This window comes from Tiliqua scincoides, chromosome 14, assembly GCF_035046505.1.
Source record: "Tiliqua scincoides isolate rTilSci1 chromosome 14, rTilSci1.hap2, whole genome shotgun sequence".
Classification (NCBI taxonomy): Eukaryota; Metazoa; Chordata; class Lepidosauria; order Squamata; family Scincidae; genus Tiliqua; species Tiliqua scincoides.
Window position 1 is genome coordinate 7,476,234 of NC_089834.1, and position 17,206 is coordinate 7,493,439.

At 46.4% G+C, this 17,206-nt stretch overlaps 1 protein-coding gene and 1 pseudogene across 7 annotated transcripts in view; one reads left to right on the forward strand and one right to left on the reverse strand.

Moving 5' to 3' along the window:
• The window catches only part of TXNRD2 (thioredoxin reductase 2), a 53,959-nt gene extending 41,208 nt beyond the window's left edge, over positions 1–12,751 (forward strand). For 2 of the 7 annotated variants that reach the window (XM_066609581.1, XM_066609585.1), the window contains 4 exons: positions 1,233–1,304; positions 4,118–4,215; positions 8,630–8,850; positions 12,364–12,751. In XM_066609581.1, the coding sequence (XP_066465678.1) occupies positions 1,233–1,304; positions 4,118–4,215; positions 8,630–8,753 (294 nt within the window). In that variant the 3' untranslated portion in view covers positions 8,754–8,850; positions 12,364–12,751. Of the gene's footprint in view, positions 1–1,232; positions 1,305–4,117; positions 4,216–8,629; positions 8,851–12,226 lie in introns of all 7 variants that reach the window. The other 5 variants (XM_066609582.1, XM_066609583.1, XM_066609584.1 and 2 more) reach the window with 5 other exon arrangements.
• A 1,761-nt stretch (positions 12,752–14,512) lies between these two features.
• LOC136634949 (5S ribosomal RNA) lies at positions 14,513–14,631 on the reverse strand (annotated as a pseudogene).
• Positions 14,632–17,206: the final 2,575 nt, after the last annotated feature.

Here is a 17,206-nt window from a genome sequence, read left to right on the forward strand (position 1 = left end):
TTTATCTGGTGTGCTCCCTGGGGCATTTGGTGGGCCGCTGTGAGATACAGGAAGCTGGACTAGATGGGCCTATGGCCTGATCCAGTGGGGTGGTTCTTATGTTCTTAAACTACAATTCCCAGGAGGCCTTGCAGGTCTTCTTGTTGTCTGGTGTGCTCCCTGGGGCATTTGGTGGGCCGCTGTGAGATACAGGAAGCTGGACTAGATGGGCCTATGGCCTGATCCAGTGGGGCTCTTCTTATGTTCTTAACTACAATTCCCAGAAAGCCTTGCAGGTCTCTTGTTGTCTGGTGTGCTCCCTGGGGCATTTGGTGGGCCGCTGTGAGATACAGGAAGCTGGACTAGATGGGCCTATGGCCTGATCCAGTGGGGCTCTTCTTATGTTCTTAACTACAATTCCCAGAAAGCCTTGCAGGTCTCTTGTTGTCTGGTGTGCTCCCTGGGGCATTTGGCGGGCCGCTGTGAGATACAGGAAGCTGGACTAGATGGGCCTATGGCCTGATCCAGTGGGGTGGTTCTTATGTTCTTAAACTACAATTCCCAGGAGGCCTTGCAGGTCTTCTTGTTGTCTGGTGTGCTCCCTGGGGCATTTGGTGGGCCGCTGTGAGATACAGGAAGCTGGACTAGATGGGCCTATGGCCTGATCCAGTGGGGCTCTTCTTATGTTCTTAACTACAATTCCCAGAAAGCCTTGCAGGTCTCTTGTTGTCTGGTGTGCTCCCTGGGGCATTTGGTGGGCCGCTGTGAGATCCAGGAAGCTGGACTAGATGGGCCTATGGCCTGATCCAGTGGGGCTCTTCTTATGTTCTTATGTTCTTACTGTTAACCTAAATCAGTGGTCTTCATCCTTTTTTGTGCCACAGGGCTCCCCCCCCCCAAATAAAGTATGAGACTGGGGATCCACCACTGATCCTGCCCCTCTCCCGGGACCTCTCCCAGCCCACACATACCCCACCCACCCTGTTTCCACCTATCTCTTGTGTCTTCACAACAACCCTGAAGTAGCAGCCTGAACAGGGCCCGCCTTAGGAGTTGCGGGGCAAGACATCAAGAAGAGGCTGTGCAGGATTAGATCAAGAACTCAGTTTTGATAAGGCAGGACCTTGATTGGCTTGAATCCAAGCCCTCTCCCACATAGGCCTTGAAATGTTGCTGCAAGCCCCCAAATGAGGTTTCATGACCCACCCATAGATTGAAGGACACTGTTCTTGTTTGTTGTCTCTTTCCATCAGGTATATCACGCTTTTTATAAGCCCTTGGAGTTCACTGTGGCAGACAGAAGTGCACCTCAGTGTTACACAAAAGTAAGTCTAGTGTTTTTAATGGCTGACTTTTGATCAAAGAGGAACGAAGCTGTTATCTTTTGGGTTGGCTAACGGATCCCAACCTTTAGACAGCCTATCCCAACCTTGACAGAGCAAGAGTACAGGGTGATTGGCCAGAGCTTCGGTCCTGCCCCTGCAGGACTCCAGTGCTTTAAAGTCCCATTGGGACATGTGGTTTACACTCATTTGTCTCTGTTGTGGGGAGTTGCGGGGTGGGCAGACCTCGTACTCTCAAACAAATTATTGCTCTTGCGTAGAGCGCACAGTTTCTCTGCAGTGGGATTTCCAGCTGAAAAAGTATCTTACGCAGCCAGGCTGAGAAAGGCCTTTCCCTTCCTAAGACTTTGAATTGTCACTGCTGGTCAGAAAAGACAATAATGCAAAGATTCCCAAATATTTTCAACTGGTGGCTGTCCTACTGAGCCACTGGCTGCAACTCCCCTTTAGGGCTATAATCTTATACACTGTATAGGACAGCAGGGTTTTTGCGAGGATTCCATGGCTCCCCTAGCCGGTTTGCACGACTCCTCGAGGAGCCGTGGCTCGCAGTTTGGGAACAATTCTGCAGTAGATTAGATTGAAAAATAGTCTGACTCAGTAATAGTTGGGCTTCATATGATCCGGATTTGGCCCAAGGGCCGTCAGTTGCTAACCTTTTCTGTTAGAAATGAGGGGGAAACACAGGTAATGTGTGTGTTGGGGCAGGGGAGAAGGGTGATTGAGAGACTGATTTCTAGAGGTGGGGAAAAAACTGTGTGTGTGTGGGGGGACGGGACTTCAGTGTTTCCCAAAAATGAGAAGTGTAGAAAGCAGTGTTATGTGTTTTTATTCAAAATTTGCATTATAAATTATAATCACTTTAAAAGTGTACTAGTTAAGTGAAAGAGGTGGTATCGTGTCAACAGATGCAGCCACCATTCATCCCTCCATTAAATAATAGATAAAAACCAAATAAAATGGTTTTGTGTTTTTTATTTTTTTACAAACACGAGAGTGCCGAAAGCAGCCTTATGTGTTTTTATTTCACTATCACCGTTTCCTCCCACCTCTGTCCATTTCCAGTTCGCCAGCGGCTTCATTCATCCAGAACTTTTGCACCTTCAAAGCTAGTAATTAATTTATCTTTAAGAAATCTATGCCGCTGTTCCATTCGAGCACCTGGCAAAATGATAGTTTAAAAACAAACTTAATTATAAACATTTAAACGAAAGACATAGAAGCAGGTTAAATTCCAGTACAAGATTGGAGGAAAAATCCATTACGGGTTACAAGCCATGATGTGTATGCGCAACCTCCTGATTTTAGAAATGGGTTATGTCAGAAGGCCAGATGCAAGGGAGGGCACCAGGATGAGGTCTCTTGTTATCCGGTGTGCTCCCTGGGGCATTTGGTGGGCCGCTGTGAGATGCAGGAAGCTGGACTAGATGGGCCTATGGCCTGCTCCAGTGGGGCTGTTCTTGTGTTCTTAACTACAATTCCCAGAATGCCTTGCAGGTCTTCTTGTTATCTGGTGTGCTCCCTGGGGCATTTGGTGGGCCGCTGTGAGATACAGGAAGCTGGACTAGATGGGCCTATGGCCTGCTCCAGTGGGGCTGTTCTTATGTTCTTATGTAACAGGAGAATGTTAGAGATGGAAGGAACGTTCTTCTACTCCCTGCTCAGTGCATGCAGTCCTGGTTAAATGAAAAACACTGTAGCCTGTTGTCACAATGAATATAAGGATGGTGCTCTGTGGGTTTCTTTGGGGAAGAAGTTCCACAGATATTGTGTGTGTGTGTGTGTGTGTGTGTGTGTCACAACAGTAAAATCTCCATTTCCAGTCATCTTACTTCCTCTTCTCTCAGAAGGTGACTGGGAGATAACTTGGGCGGACCTTCTAACAATGACCTTAAAGACTGGGCATGTTCAAGCAGGAGAAAGTGATCCCTTAAGTACTCGGATCCTAAGCCATTTAGGGCTTTAAAGGAATTCAAAATGTTGAATGTACAAACACACCACTGTTTAAACATTGGCTCATAGCCCCTTTAATTGCAGAAACCCGTTCGTACTCAGGTACTCAAATACAGGTATGCGCCGTGTAGCGATGTTCTGGTGAATGACTAACGACATACTCAGGGGGGCCTCTTTATCTGTGGGCTCAGTATTCGTGATTTGAATATCCGTGGATGTCGAACCCGTGGCTAGAGGGCCTCAGAAGTCCTCCTGGACACCACTGGGAGGCACTTATGGTTTGCCTGCACCCTTCCCCCTGATTTGATTATCCATGGAATTCAGTATCTGCAGGGGGTCCTAGAGCAGGACTGTGGATACCCAGAACCCAGTGTACGACAGTAGTCCCACCAAACTCACTGGCCTAGCTTCCTTCCCTCCTTCCTTGCTGGCTCAACTGGCAAATTGGCACTTTGTGCACTTTCCTTGTGCATTTTAGCCAGCTAGCCGCCTTCTTCCTATCCCGTAAGACATTCCGGGGTGCAACAGGGCAACCTCAAGGCATCCTGGGGCTGCCATTAGTGGTCGTCCAGGCCAGGGTAGATGCGCCTAACTAAGGGGTTTGCAGAACATATCCCCTTTGTTAAGCTGCGTATACCTGTACGCCTGAAAGCTGCAATGCGCAGGACACACCTAATGTGTTCACAGTCCTGGCAAACCCACAGCCCTGGGTGCCAGGGCCCGTTGCAGGCAGGGTGCCTTGTGGAATGTGTTCTGCATCACCCTAATTTAATCCAGGCGATTGCCCTCCCTCTCATTGTATTCCTCTAATTATTTTCCCCCTTCCAATGTATTGCTTTCAGATGGTATGTTTGCGCGAGAAAGAGCAACGGATTCTCGGTCTCCATTTCATTGGTCCAAATGCCGGGGAAGTTATTCAAGGATTTGCCCTTGGAGTCAAGTAAGTTGTAAAGAATGTTGCAACCCCCTCCACGACCACCATCCCGCATGAGTCTCCCAAAGCCTGCTCTTTTAAGTCGCTGCAAGATTATGAAAGATAGCGGCTTAGGTTTGGCAACCCTCAAAACGTTTTCTTTTATCTCTTGTTTCCTATATTTTTAGTAAAAATATGACCATTCTTTATTAATAAGCACTGGCTTAGCAACAGACATACCAGCCTTTTGCATTTATGTTTATGAAATATGTTTCTTGGCAAACAGTTGTAGTCGCCGTTCTCCCCCCCCTCTGCAAAATCAAATTCACCATCCAGCTGTTGACTCTTCAAAGTGCATTAAAGGGAGAAGTCTCCAAGCTTTTTGCCCTCTCGATAACAAATGATCTTTGAAGCATTCAGAAGCCGTCCTTTTTAAAAAAGGGACAGGGGGGGCACAAAAAGCTTGTTTTGATTATGTTTCATAGGGAGGCCTCACTTTTTATACAGAAGCAAAGATCAAAGCTTCCGAGGAAAGCTCAGGTTGTCATTCTTTTCTAGTCGGCACTGATTTTTCACTTAACAGTAAGGATCTGTTAAGGACTTCAGTCCGGTCGCAGCTCCCTCTTCAGTTCTGTGAATGAAGGAAGCGAGAAACGTCCCTTGGGAGCAAAAATGACCATGTGGGCTCAGGCAAAAGAGAACCTCTGCTTTGCCCAGTGCATCATTTACATCTGTGGAACTCTCTGCTACAAGACGTGTCGATGGCTGCTCACTTTGAAAAGAGTGCTAAGCAAATATGTGGGCTGTCAAACGGGTGTGCTGTGGGATATTGGAGCAGGGCCCACGAGAAGGGGATCAAGGGGGAATTTGTACCTGGGCTCAGGGTCAAAAAGAGGACCCAGGACCCAAAAGAGGGGGTCCAGAAATTTCCTGGGTTCTTACATTTTCTGATCTCACCTGGATTCGCTGCCCATGTGGGATGTTCGGGGTGCTCCTGTGGGTGTGGTAGTGGCTGCTGCTACAAGCCATATGCGCCAACTGAGGAATGCATACATGACACTCCTTAACACAGTATCAGATCTGGGAGGAAACTGGTCTGCTACAGGACAGCTTGTGGATCTGCTTGCCATGAAGGAGTGTATGGGAGTTCGGGGACATGGCTGCAGGGCTACTGCTGCTGGTGAATACCATTTTGGTACACATAGGACACTAGTCCTGACACTAGTGTGTCCTTCTAGTGTGAGCGTAAATATGATTATGCTAATTTTCTGGAATGCTTTTCTATATTTAAAAGATTTTAGAGAGACTTCGGAGTGTTTGGTTTTCCGTATTAATGTGTTTAGCTGCTGATGCCAAGCGGGCAGGTTGTCTTGGGAACAGACAAAAGAAAATATTTCTTTATTCAGCGTGTGGTCGGTCTGTGGAACTCCTTGCCACAGGATGTGGTGATGGCGTCTAGCCTGGACGCCTTTAAAAGGGGATTGGACAAGTTTCTGGAGGAAAAATCCATGATTTACAAGCCATGATGTGTATGCGCAACCTCCTGATTTTAGAAATGGGTTATGTCAGAGTGCCAGATGCAAGGGAGGGCACCAGGATGCAGGCCTCTTGTTATCTGGTGTGCTCCCTGGGGCATTTGGTGGGCCGCTGTGAGATCCAGGAAGCTGGACTAGATGGGCCTATGGCCTGATCCAGTGGGGCTGTTCTTATGTTCTTACGTTCTTATGGGACTTGGGAAGTCCAGTAGACCTGGACTCCAAAGACTATTCTGACTCACCACCTTCCCCCCTCCCTGTTTCGTCCCTGTTCTGCCCACCCCATTGCCACCTTCCCCATTCTGTTTCTCTCCCCCACCCCTTTGGGAAACTTTGTACCCCCTGATAAAATTCCTCTCAGAGGCCCTAGTTTGTAGCACAGTGTGGAAAATCACTGAAAACCTATCCAAGTTCTGCAACTCTGTTTCTAGGGCAACTGCCTGTATTATACTTTGTGAGTCCCTCTTCGTTTGCCGACTTTGGGAGAGGGACAATTAATTACTACAGACAGTTGCCCTAGAAACAGAGCCACAGAATCTTGGACAAATCTCCCAGAAACTGTAAGTGACATCACAAGAGATGAAGACCATAAAGAAGACCGTAGTCTTTCGTCAGTGTGCTACAAGATGAAAAACATTGAAAATCACCGCTTAATTTTAAAATGGAGCTCTCCTGTGGTATAGTGGTTTAAGAGCCTGAGCTATGAATAAAGACTTCCCCACTTTGAGTTTCACTCAATGGCCTTTGGCAAGACACTCTCTCTTTCTTCCCCATCTATGCTATAGGCATAATAATACCCACCTTACAGAGTTGTTGTATGGACTGCATCAGGATAATATATTTGTGAAGCTCTTTGCAGCCCCGTCAAGCACTAAATGAATGCTAAGGCGCACTTACCTGGGAGTAAATCCTATTGAAATCAATAGGACTTACTTCTGAGTAGACATGCATAAGATTGGTTAGTATCATGGCTATTTGACAAAAGTTTTGCCACTCGTTGAAGAGGTGTGGAAGGTGCCTCTGAGAGGCTATTTCGTATTTAAACCACCACTGAATGGAGAATTCATATTGATGAACCCATTTCTGCACATTTGATCCCTGTTGTGTAATATGCAACACTGGACAAAAATGGCTTATGCAGACGTGTTGCAACCCTGGTGCAGATTGAATTCCCTAAATTGTGTCCAGTGTTGTGTTTTTTTTTTTCTTGGCCACTGCTGCCCTCTAGTGGTTGGTGTGTAGGGCCTTAAAAGTGAAGTTGAGCCGCGATGTGATGATAGGGGATCCTTCTTTCAATTCTGATATTTAAAACAGCATGGAGATTAAGGACGCCGGTTCTTAATCCCTTCCCATTTTCAGCGGGGGCAGAGCAAGCTCCTGACATGCTCAACTCCTAAAAAAGTAGGGCGGGGAAGTTTACTGCACATGCCATTACCCAATTGTTGCACGTCTTGTGGTACGGAATTGAGCCAAATGAAAAACAGGCTGGATTAAGATGGTGGGGACCAGAGGTTGGGGGGGGCGCCTCTGAAATCACTTGGTTGTTAAGTGTGGCGCATATTTCTTACATGTGTTTTGCAGTCCATTAATTGCTAGCAGTAGAATTTTCTGGCTGTTTTGCTTTCTTTCAAAATGTCGCCTTTTCTGATGTTGTTTCCAAAATATACCCACTGTAATGGAAGTACTTGAAACTTGATCGGTATTCTGCCTTGCCCGGGGGGGATGGGGGAGAGAGTGGGACCTGAGAAATTACAGCTGAAGTTGTGAAGCTGAATAAAAGAACTTCTGAACGTCCACTGGTGCTGGTGGGACACTGTTTGGGAACAGCTGGTGGGTGATAGTTCTATACTTCAGACTTGGATCCGTAAAATGCACTACTTCAACTTAATCTAGAGCAGGGCTCATTGAAGAATCAGGCCACGGCAGAGTGATCAGAAAACAGTGGATTAAAGTACTTGCGAGAAGGCCTAATGGGGTTTTGCTAATCCACGCTGGACAGGCAGATGCCATAATTGTACGTTAAAGAGAAATGACGCCAAGCCAGAATTTTGATGGTTATGTTTTTGGAGTTGGATTTAAGGTGTGGAAGATCCAGGTTCAAATCCCTGCTCAGCTGTGAAGCTTCCTGGGTGACCTTGGGCCAGTCACTCTTTCTCTGTCTCACCTACCTCACAGGGTTGTTGTGGGACCAAAAAAAAAAAAAAAAAGGAGACAAGGAGCCATGCACACCATCCTGAGTTTCTTGGAGGAAGGGTGGTATAAAAAAATGGGGAAAATAAATAAAATAAAAAGAATGAAAGTTAATGTCTAAACCACAGCACTTCGGTGGTTTCTCACTATGAGAATTCCAGAGAAAATGGTAAACATGGAACCAGGCAGGATTGCATTCCCAGTGCTGATTGTGGCAAAAGGAGTCCCTCTTTTCTTTTTCTTTTTTAAAAGGGGATTTGTTATCCATGTTCCTAATAATAATGACTAGGTATTTATATACCGCCTTTCTGGTCATCGGATTACTCCTCTGACTTTATTCAAGGCGGTTTACATAGGCAGGCATTCCTAAATCCCTCAAGGGGATTTTGACAAGAGGTTCTCTCTTTCAAGAACCAACAACATTTCAGATGGATCTTCCGGGTCTGATCTCACTTCTGGCCTCCAGTGCCTCCCACGCAGGCTGACAGCAGCTCCATCTCTCACATGGAGGGCAGCCAAGAGGCTTCTTCTCTCAGAGCAGATGGAATAACTCGGCTCAGCTTGTCAGCTGCTTCAAGGTCTCGTCGTTCAGGGAGCTGCCAGTGTCCTCGAACTGGCGACCTTCTGATGTTATCTTCAGGCTAACGGAGGCTCTACCCTCTAGACCAGACCTCCTGTTCTTCTCCCGTTGTTGGTTGTGTGTCCTTCTTTTGTAGATGCGGAGCTACCTATTTGCAAATGCTGAAAACCATTGGCGTTCACCCAACTTGCGCTGAGGAAGTTGCCAAGCTGCACATCACCAAGCGGTCAGGCTTGGACCCAACAGTTACCGGCTGCTGAGGTTAGGTGCCGTCCCTGGATAACCAATGAAAGAGCACTTGGCAGAAGCCGTCTAGAGCAAGGAGAGAGTGAGAGCATCCGGAACCCACAACCACAGGTTGATTTGCCCTTTCTTGTTCAGCTCTCGCTATATTTCAACTTGGAGATAACTAGGCCTTTCAGATTCATAGAGCATTCATGCTTTTTGGCGGTGAAACTCATGGCAGGATGTTTTCTAATGCTGTAAGATTTCCAATGGCCAGAACAGCAATTTCTGGAATTGCTAAAAGGCAAGAGAACTGATGGCTGTGCTGACCTTTAGATGTACCTGCTTCTTATTACTAGACCTGAAAATCTGAGATTCAACTCAGTACCTCTAAACTTGATGCAAGTTGAAGGGCTGCCTTCTGTAAAATTAGAACTTCTACATGGCACAGTTTAAAAAAAAAAAGAAAAGATTATAGAGAATTGTTTTCTTGCTTATAAAAGGAGATGGGAAAGGAAGAGTTGAGCAAAAGTATGAAAAGTTGAGACTGTGATCAGAGCCTCAAGGTGGGTTAGGGTGAAGTCAGCATCCTTGGTTTGTTGCATTCATTGTCAAAGAGGCACTAGCTGGCAACCTTCAGTCTCGAAAGACTCTGGTATCGCGCTCTGAATGGTGGTTCTGGAACAGTGTCTAGTGTGGCTGAAAAGGCCGATCCGGGAGTGACAATCCCTTCCACACCGGGAGCAAGTGCAGTCTGTCCCTGGCCTGTCTCCCTGGCTATGGGCCTTCCTTCTTTGCCTCTTTGCCTCAGCCTGTTGGCCAAGTGCCTCTTCAAACTGGGAAAGGCCATGCTGCACAGCCTGCCTCCAAGCGGGCTGCTCAGAGGCCAGGGTTTCCCACCTGTTGAGGTCCACTCCTAAGGCCTTCAGATCCCTCTTGCAGATGTCCTTTTATCGCAGCTGTGGTCTACCTGTAGGGCGCTTTCCTTGCACAAGTTCTCCATAGAGGAGATCCTTTGGGATCCGGAAATGAGATCTATCTTCCTAGTTGTGGCAAATGTTGTCTTAGCCATGAGCTGCTCTTATTTCCTTTTTATCCTGAAGGGGGAGATGCTGGCTCATGGGAAGCCTGATTTTTAGCAAAACCAAAAAATATCCAAACAATTGGATGGGTCATAAGTAGAAAATCAAAGCATCAGACGAGATCCTCCCAGGTCTCTTTTTGATAAGGCAATTAGTGCCAGCAGTTTGATAAGAAGTACCACTTAATTGTTACTTTCCTGTAAGACAGAAGGGTCTTTTTACATATAAAAATTAGTTCTTGGTCCTCCTAATATGTAAGATCAGAGAAGGTCACTACAGGATTGTCAGAGAGTGGGCAGGGGATCTCAGATTAAAGAAACTGACTTTGCTATCCGTTCACCATCAAGCTTACTGATCTCTCTCACTCACACACATGCACACGCACATGCATTCACTTTGGGTGAATTGTTAAACATTTTCCCTACCATTTAGTTAGATCACTTGCAAGCTTCTACTCTGGGGCAAGGCAAACACAAACGTAGGTGTGCGATTTCCTGTTTAAGGTATGCCTTCTCCAGCTCACCCAGTACAGTGAAAAGGGGGGAAAAAATTAAATGAAGATAAAATGAATGTCACTTACAAATGTAGAAGCAAAGCTGGGAGGAAGTGTTAGCCCCACTGTTGGCCGATTCCTTCTTTTGTAAGAAGACTGCATTGCTGCTATATTATTACAGCAGTCCCCTCCCCCCATATCTGCGGGTGATATGTTCCAAGACCTACCACAGATGCCTGGAACCGCAGATAGTAGCAAACCCTATATATAAATTATTTTTCATTGGCATAGATACCTAATGATAAAGTTATTTTCACAATGACATAGTGATAAGGTGTACCATGAGAACACTAGAGGCTAATTGGACATGAGTAAAGCGGGCCAGGTACGGAGGACAAAGAGATGAATCATGAGTGCAACGGGGTGGGAAGGTTTCACCATGTTACTCAGAACAGTGTGCAATTTTGGATGTTCAAATCCATGGGTTTGGGCACCCCAAACTCTCCAAACCAGAACGAGTGATCTGAGGCCTGGGCTTCCCTGGGCCTCACATGAGAGCATAAGAACAGCCCCACTGGATCAGGCCATAGGCCCATCTAGTCCAACTTCCTGTATCTCACAGCGGCCCATCAAATGCCCCAGGGAGCACACCCGACAACAAGAGACCTCATCCTGGTGCCCTCCCTTGCATCTGGCATTCTGACATAATGCCTTATGACATTAAGTGCGCATTATGCGTGACATAATGACATAAGGCATCTGACACAATGCCTCATAGCAGGGGTGCTCAATAGGTGGATCGCGATCTACTGGTAGATCGCGAGGCAAAATGAGTAGATCGCGGAGTGCCAACCCCCTCTTCAGGTGCTTCTGGGAGGAAACACCAGGAGTAAGGCCCATTGTACTAAATGGGGCTTACTCCCAGGTAAGTGTGGCTATGATTGCAGCCTCACAGCCTAATCCTAGGCATGTCTACTCAGGAGTAAGTCCTGTTATACTCAGTGGGGCTCAAGGTACACCAACATACATTGTACACATAAATGTTATATGTTATGATGGCGCGATTATTGTAAAAAAAAACTCTGGTAGATCTCCGGGCCTTGCTGGGTTTCAAAGTAGCTCTCGAGCCAAAAAAGTGTGAGCACCCCTGCCTTATAGGGACATTGAAATATCCAGGTTTCCCTGAGAAACTGGAAGAAGCATTTTTTTTGTAACCTAGAACAGGTTATCCCGGATCACCCTCCGGACCTAACTGGAGTACAGCTCCGGTCGGGTTTGGGGGGTCCTGATGGGCCCGAATCTGCAGGTTCAGAATCCATGGATGATCCATGGATATCAGTGGATATCAAGGACCCGCTGTAGTTTATTTCTGGAATTTTCCATTTAATATTTTCAGACCACAGTAAACTGTGGATAACTGAAACTGCGGAAACTGAGTTCGTGAGTTCCGCTTTACCGAGGGTTGGCCAACTCAGGCATGGATCAGGGGCCCAGGACTCCCTGAAAGCCCACAGCTCTGCCCCGAGGCACTCCCCAGCATCAAACCCAGTGGAAAACTTAAGTGATGGCAGTCGCCTGGAGTGCTTCACTGGCACCTCACTGGCTGCTGTCTTTTAAAAAAAGAAAACAGTGTTCTTGGCTCATTGACGTGTGACTGATGCAGCAATAGGGTAGCTCATGGTGTTTTAATAAATACATGGCAACGGCCAACACAGCTGCCGCGAAATGCTCTCCGTTGCTGTCAACTGGCCATTGGTGGAGGCGGAGACCCAGCACACCATGGGGGACGTGGTGAACCTAGAGTGGTTTTGTCACAGGCCTGGCACCAACCCTGGCTGTGAAGTTAAGCCACACCCCCATCATTCCAGACCCATTAGTTTGATGCCTGTATGTTTGTTGCAAGTATTTATTTCTATTGTTTTTGAATCTGCAGGGAGACTCTTAGAAAACTCCATGGAAAACGATTGTGCAAGTTGAATGCTGGCACAGCTCTAGTTGTCACTGCTGATAAGTTGTTTTTGTGTGTTTTTTTCTACTTCTTTGTATCCATGTAAAACTCGATCTGCACAGAGGGGCTGGAACCGATGATGAGAGCCGGATACGTGGAAACGAAACAGATTTGCCCCTCTGCTGATGAATTCTGCCTCGTGTTCTCCAGGGATGGCCTGTTGGTAACCAAATCAGCTAGCCAAACGCTGCCTTATCTGGCCTGATGGATGACTGTGATTCTTCTCAGTGTGCGCAAAAGATGGAAAACCAGAGAAATGCAGTCAGGCCAGCTTGACCCCCCCCTCCCCGATGCCAGCTTATGGCGGCTTGTGTATCAAACCACACGTTGGAATAGACAAGCCTGATGTTTGCTGGGTCCTTACTCAACACACAAATGATCCTGTTTATATTTGAGACAACCTCATGAAAAAAATAAAGACCACTATCTCTTAGTGGCTCTAGTTCTTCATACTGTATTTGTGATGGCTTTTTTCTTTAATGCTGTCAGCTTAAATGATGAAGTGTGGAATGCCATTTTCTATTCTGCTGTCTTGGTTGGGATCTTTGTACTTGGATATACTGGGGACTGATACAAACTGGGGCTGCACCACTGGACTTAACAATCCTTCCTGGATTCTCTCGGGCATGTTGTTGGCAACCGTCAGTCTCGAAAGACTCTGGTATCGCGCTCTGAATGGTGGTTCTGGAACAGCGTCTAGTGTGGCTGAAAAGGCCGATTCAGGAGTGACAATCCCTTCCACACTGGGAGCAAGTGCAGTCTGTCCCTGGTCTGACTCCCTGGCTATGGGCCTTCCTTCTTTGCCTCTTTGCCTCAAGGAAGGGATACAAGTCAGGGTTTGTCCCTTCAAGTTTCCCTTGAGAACATTTGTCAGATAGGCATTGTGTACCTGGCATTGGAAGGGACTCTGGCTTCCTACTCAAGAGTAGCTGTGCCAGCTTTCACACCAGGGAACAACTGAGGCAAAGCTAAGCCTTCCCCTATGCCTCTGATTTCAATGGGAAGGAACTAGCATTTTTAACTCTCTGGTGGGATTTAATCTCGGCTGGAAAAACAATGCGATGCAAAAGGGAAATGGGGACTAATCCATATCCTTCCACCACCACCACCCCCCAAACAAAAGATTGTTAGCAATGCACAAAGAAAAACCTTATGGAAATGTAACAAATCTCTGGTTTTAAAATGCAGACTTGGTCTATTGGCATTTCCATGCTATAGCCCAATCTGTGGGTTGAGACCCAGTCTGTGGGTCTTGAGCCAGTTTCAGATGGGTGCATAGCACCTAGCTCTGAAAATACAGAGCTGAAAATACAGGGTACAGAGGTGCTGGGCAGGGCAGATTTCCGGTGGGGGAGAGGCAGGGTGCCTTGCCCCAAATAGATGGGAGGCTGGAAAGGGGGGAGTGCTGTGTAAGTGGAAAAGGATCCAAGTCTGCCTTCTGCTTTGACTTCCGAGCTGGGATGTTTGAATTCTGAGCTAAGCAAAACACCAGCACAAGCACACTGTGTCAGGGGACCTTTAGCTAATTGTGGCTTAGGTTTGGCTTAGGTCATTTCAGCCATGATATCACTGCCAAGTTGATGGCATTGCTTCCAGTGGATCCTGACAGATTGTCATTCTAAAAAGTGGGTCCGTGTGCCCAAACATTTCAGAACCATTGCCATAGCCTATGCTTTGGTCCTCTTCTCTACCAAGGTATACCCTGCAAGTCTGTACATGTTTATCCAGAAGAAACATCATGCTTCTTACATGGTCATACTTCATACATGGGGATTACTTCCATGTAAGTGGGGAAAGGATTGCACCCTTGGCTAAGTGCATACAACAGAAAGAATCGCATAAGCTAACCCTGTTTTGTCTTTGCCTCCATCTCCTTTCCCTCCTGTCAATATCTTGATTGTAAGTTTCTCAGGGCAGAGAACTGCTTTTAAATAATTGCCATGCAGCTAGATGGAGCCATATAAATACACAATCAACTTGCGTGAAGGTCTTTAGGAAAAGCTTTCTAAATATTATTTTTGTGCGGTGAAATTTGAAATAATATTAAATGTTCCCCGCTTTCTGATCAGCATAACACTCGACTTTGAACTCTGATTAAGATCACAGAATAATTGTTGGAAGGGACCCACCAGGTCATCTAGTCCAACCCCCTGCCTGTAGCTGGAAGCCTTCCTTGGTTGGCAACCTTCAGTCTCGAAAGACTATGGTATAAGCCTACAGCACCCGGTATTCCCAGGCAGTCTCCCATCCAAGTACTGACCAGGCCTGACCCTGCTTAGCTTGCGAGATCAGACGAGATCAGGCATGTGCAGGGTAAGGTGTCTGTCTGAGCCCCTGCTTGAAGATCTCCAGTGAGGAAGAATCCACCACCTTCCTTGGCAATCTGTTCCACTGCTGAACTACCCTGACTGTCCCAGAATTTCATCCTGAAGCTCAAAAGCAACACTCAGGATTGTCAGCTGACCTGATCAATCACACTTCAACCATTTGTTTTGCTCTGGAAATGGATGCACAGCAGCCTTAAACCTTGTTGGCATCCTTCAGTCTTGGAAGATTATCGTGCTCTGAATAGTGTTCTGGAACAGAGTGTCTTCTCCAGTGCGCGAAGCCTGGGTAAAGTAGGTATGGAGGACAGACTGTTTCCCATGCAGCAAATCCCCCCTCTCCACATCGCTGAAATGGTCCAATGGAAAGGCAGAAGCCAATACGGTTGGTTCCAGCGGCGTCGCAGGAGTTGCCAGAGCATGACTGTGTTCAGCCATGAACTGCCGCAGGGACTCCGGCTTTTGCCTGGAGGTTGACTCCTGAAGCCTTTTCCATAACTGGATGTAGCCACAAGGCAGTAGAGGTTTGGGATCAGAGTTTTCCTCCTCTCAGATGAGCTGCCTTCCCAGGCTGACGAGTAACCGGGTAGCCTTAAACAGAGACATTCAATATAACAACCCACTGAAAAACTATGAGCTATCCTACATAAGAACAGCCCCACTGGATCAGGCCATAGGCCCATCTAGTCCAGCTTCCTGTATCTCACAGCGGCCCACCAAATGCCCCAGGGAGCACACCAGATAACAAGAGACCTCATCCTGGTGCCCTCCCTTGCATCTGGCATTCTGACATCACCCATTTCTAAAATCAGGAGGTTGCGCATACACATCATGGCTTGTACCCCGTAATGGATTTTTCCTCCAGAAACTTGTCCAATCCCTTTTTAAAGGCGTCTAGGCTTGACGCCAGCACCACATCCTGTGGCAAGGAGTTCCACAGACCGACCACACGCTGAGTAAAGAAATATTTTCTTTTGTCTGTCCTAACCCGCCCAACACTCAATTTGAGTGGATGTCCCCTGGTTCTGGTGTTATGTGAGAGTGTAAAGAGCATCTCCCTATCCACTCTGTCCATCCCCTGCATAATTTTGTATGTCTCAATCATGTCCCCCCGCAGGCGTCTCTTTTCTAGGCTGAAGAGGCCCAAACGCCGTAGCCTTTCCTCATAAGGAAGGTGCCCCAGCCCAGTAATCATCTTAGTCGCTCTCTTTTGCACCTTTTCCATTTCCACTATGTCTTTTTTGAGATGCAGCGACCAGAACTGGACACAATACTCCAGGTGTGGCCTTACCATAGATTTGTACAAAGGCATTATAATACTAGCCGTGTTCCTGTATTCCTGTGTTCCTATTCAGGTTTGACCCATGTGGTTAAATTCTATGCTTGGTTTCTGCAACTGAGAAACTTTTCAGGGATACCTGAGTTTATCTACAGAAGGGTAGTGTGAACAGTTTTGTTTTTCTTTAATGCAAAGGAGAATCCCCCGTCAGGCACGGCAGTGAGGATTCAAATAATTCTGTTTATCCCAGCTAATGAGGACTAACATCCACTTATGAGAGATGAACGCTGGTAATGCTTCTTGGAAAAAGGCATGCCAAGAAGGGAACTCCCTTGAAGCACAGCCCTGTTGAAAAGCGTGAAGGATAGTCAATAAATGACTAGAATTTCAAATTTATTTATTTATTTACTGGCTGCTTTTCAACCAAAAATTTTGCTGCTTTTTGTTTTTTTTTTGTCTATACAATACTTGATAAACAGATAAAATACAAGATTCAAAGGAATTCAGACACTGAAACACAATTTTAAAGCAGGCACAGCAAATGATATAACAATTTCAAAGCCCGCAGGTGGTGGCAAGTAAAAAAAAGAACACACAACAAACTAAAAATACTAAGTCCGCAAACATATAAATATACAAGAAAAGCAACAGGACAGATAAAAAGAACCAGGAATGACCCACCCACCCCCATAAGCTAACGAAAATAAAAATGTTTTTAGGTTTGCTGGAAGCTCTCTACTGAAGGGGCCAGTTTTAACTGTTCTGGCAATAGGTTCCATAAAAGTGGTGCCACAGCTGAGAAGGCCCTGTTCCTTAGCTTCTCCTGGCAATGGAACTCTCAACAGGGCATAAGAACATAAGAGCAGCCCCACTGGATCAGGCCATAGGCCCATCTAGTCCAGCTTCCTGTATCTCACAGCGGCCCACCAAATGCCCCAGGGAGCACACCAGATAACAAGAGACCTCATCCTGGTGCCCTCCCTTGCATCTGGCATTCTGACCTAGCCCATTTCTAAAATCAGGAGGTTGCGCATACACATCATGGCTTGTACCCCATAATGGATTTAATGGATTTTTCCTCCAGAAAAATTTCCTCCTGGATTTTTCCTCCAGGGCACTTGTCTGATGACCATATATATATATATATATATATATATATATATATATATATATATATATATGGATTATATAGGTACAGTGCTATGTCCATTCTCCTTGCAGATTGATCTAAATCAATGGATGCTGTTGAGATGGACCATAGACCACCTGCTGCGTGTGCAGGGAGACTCAGATTCAATCCCT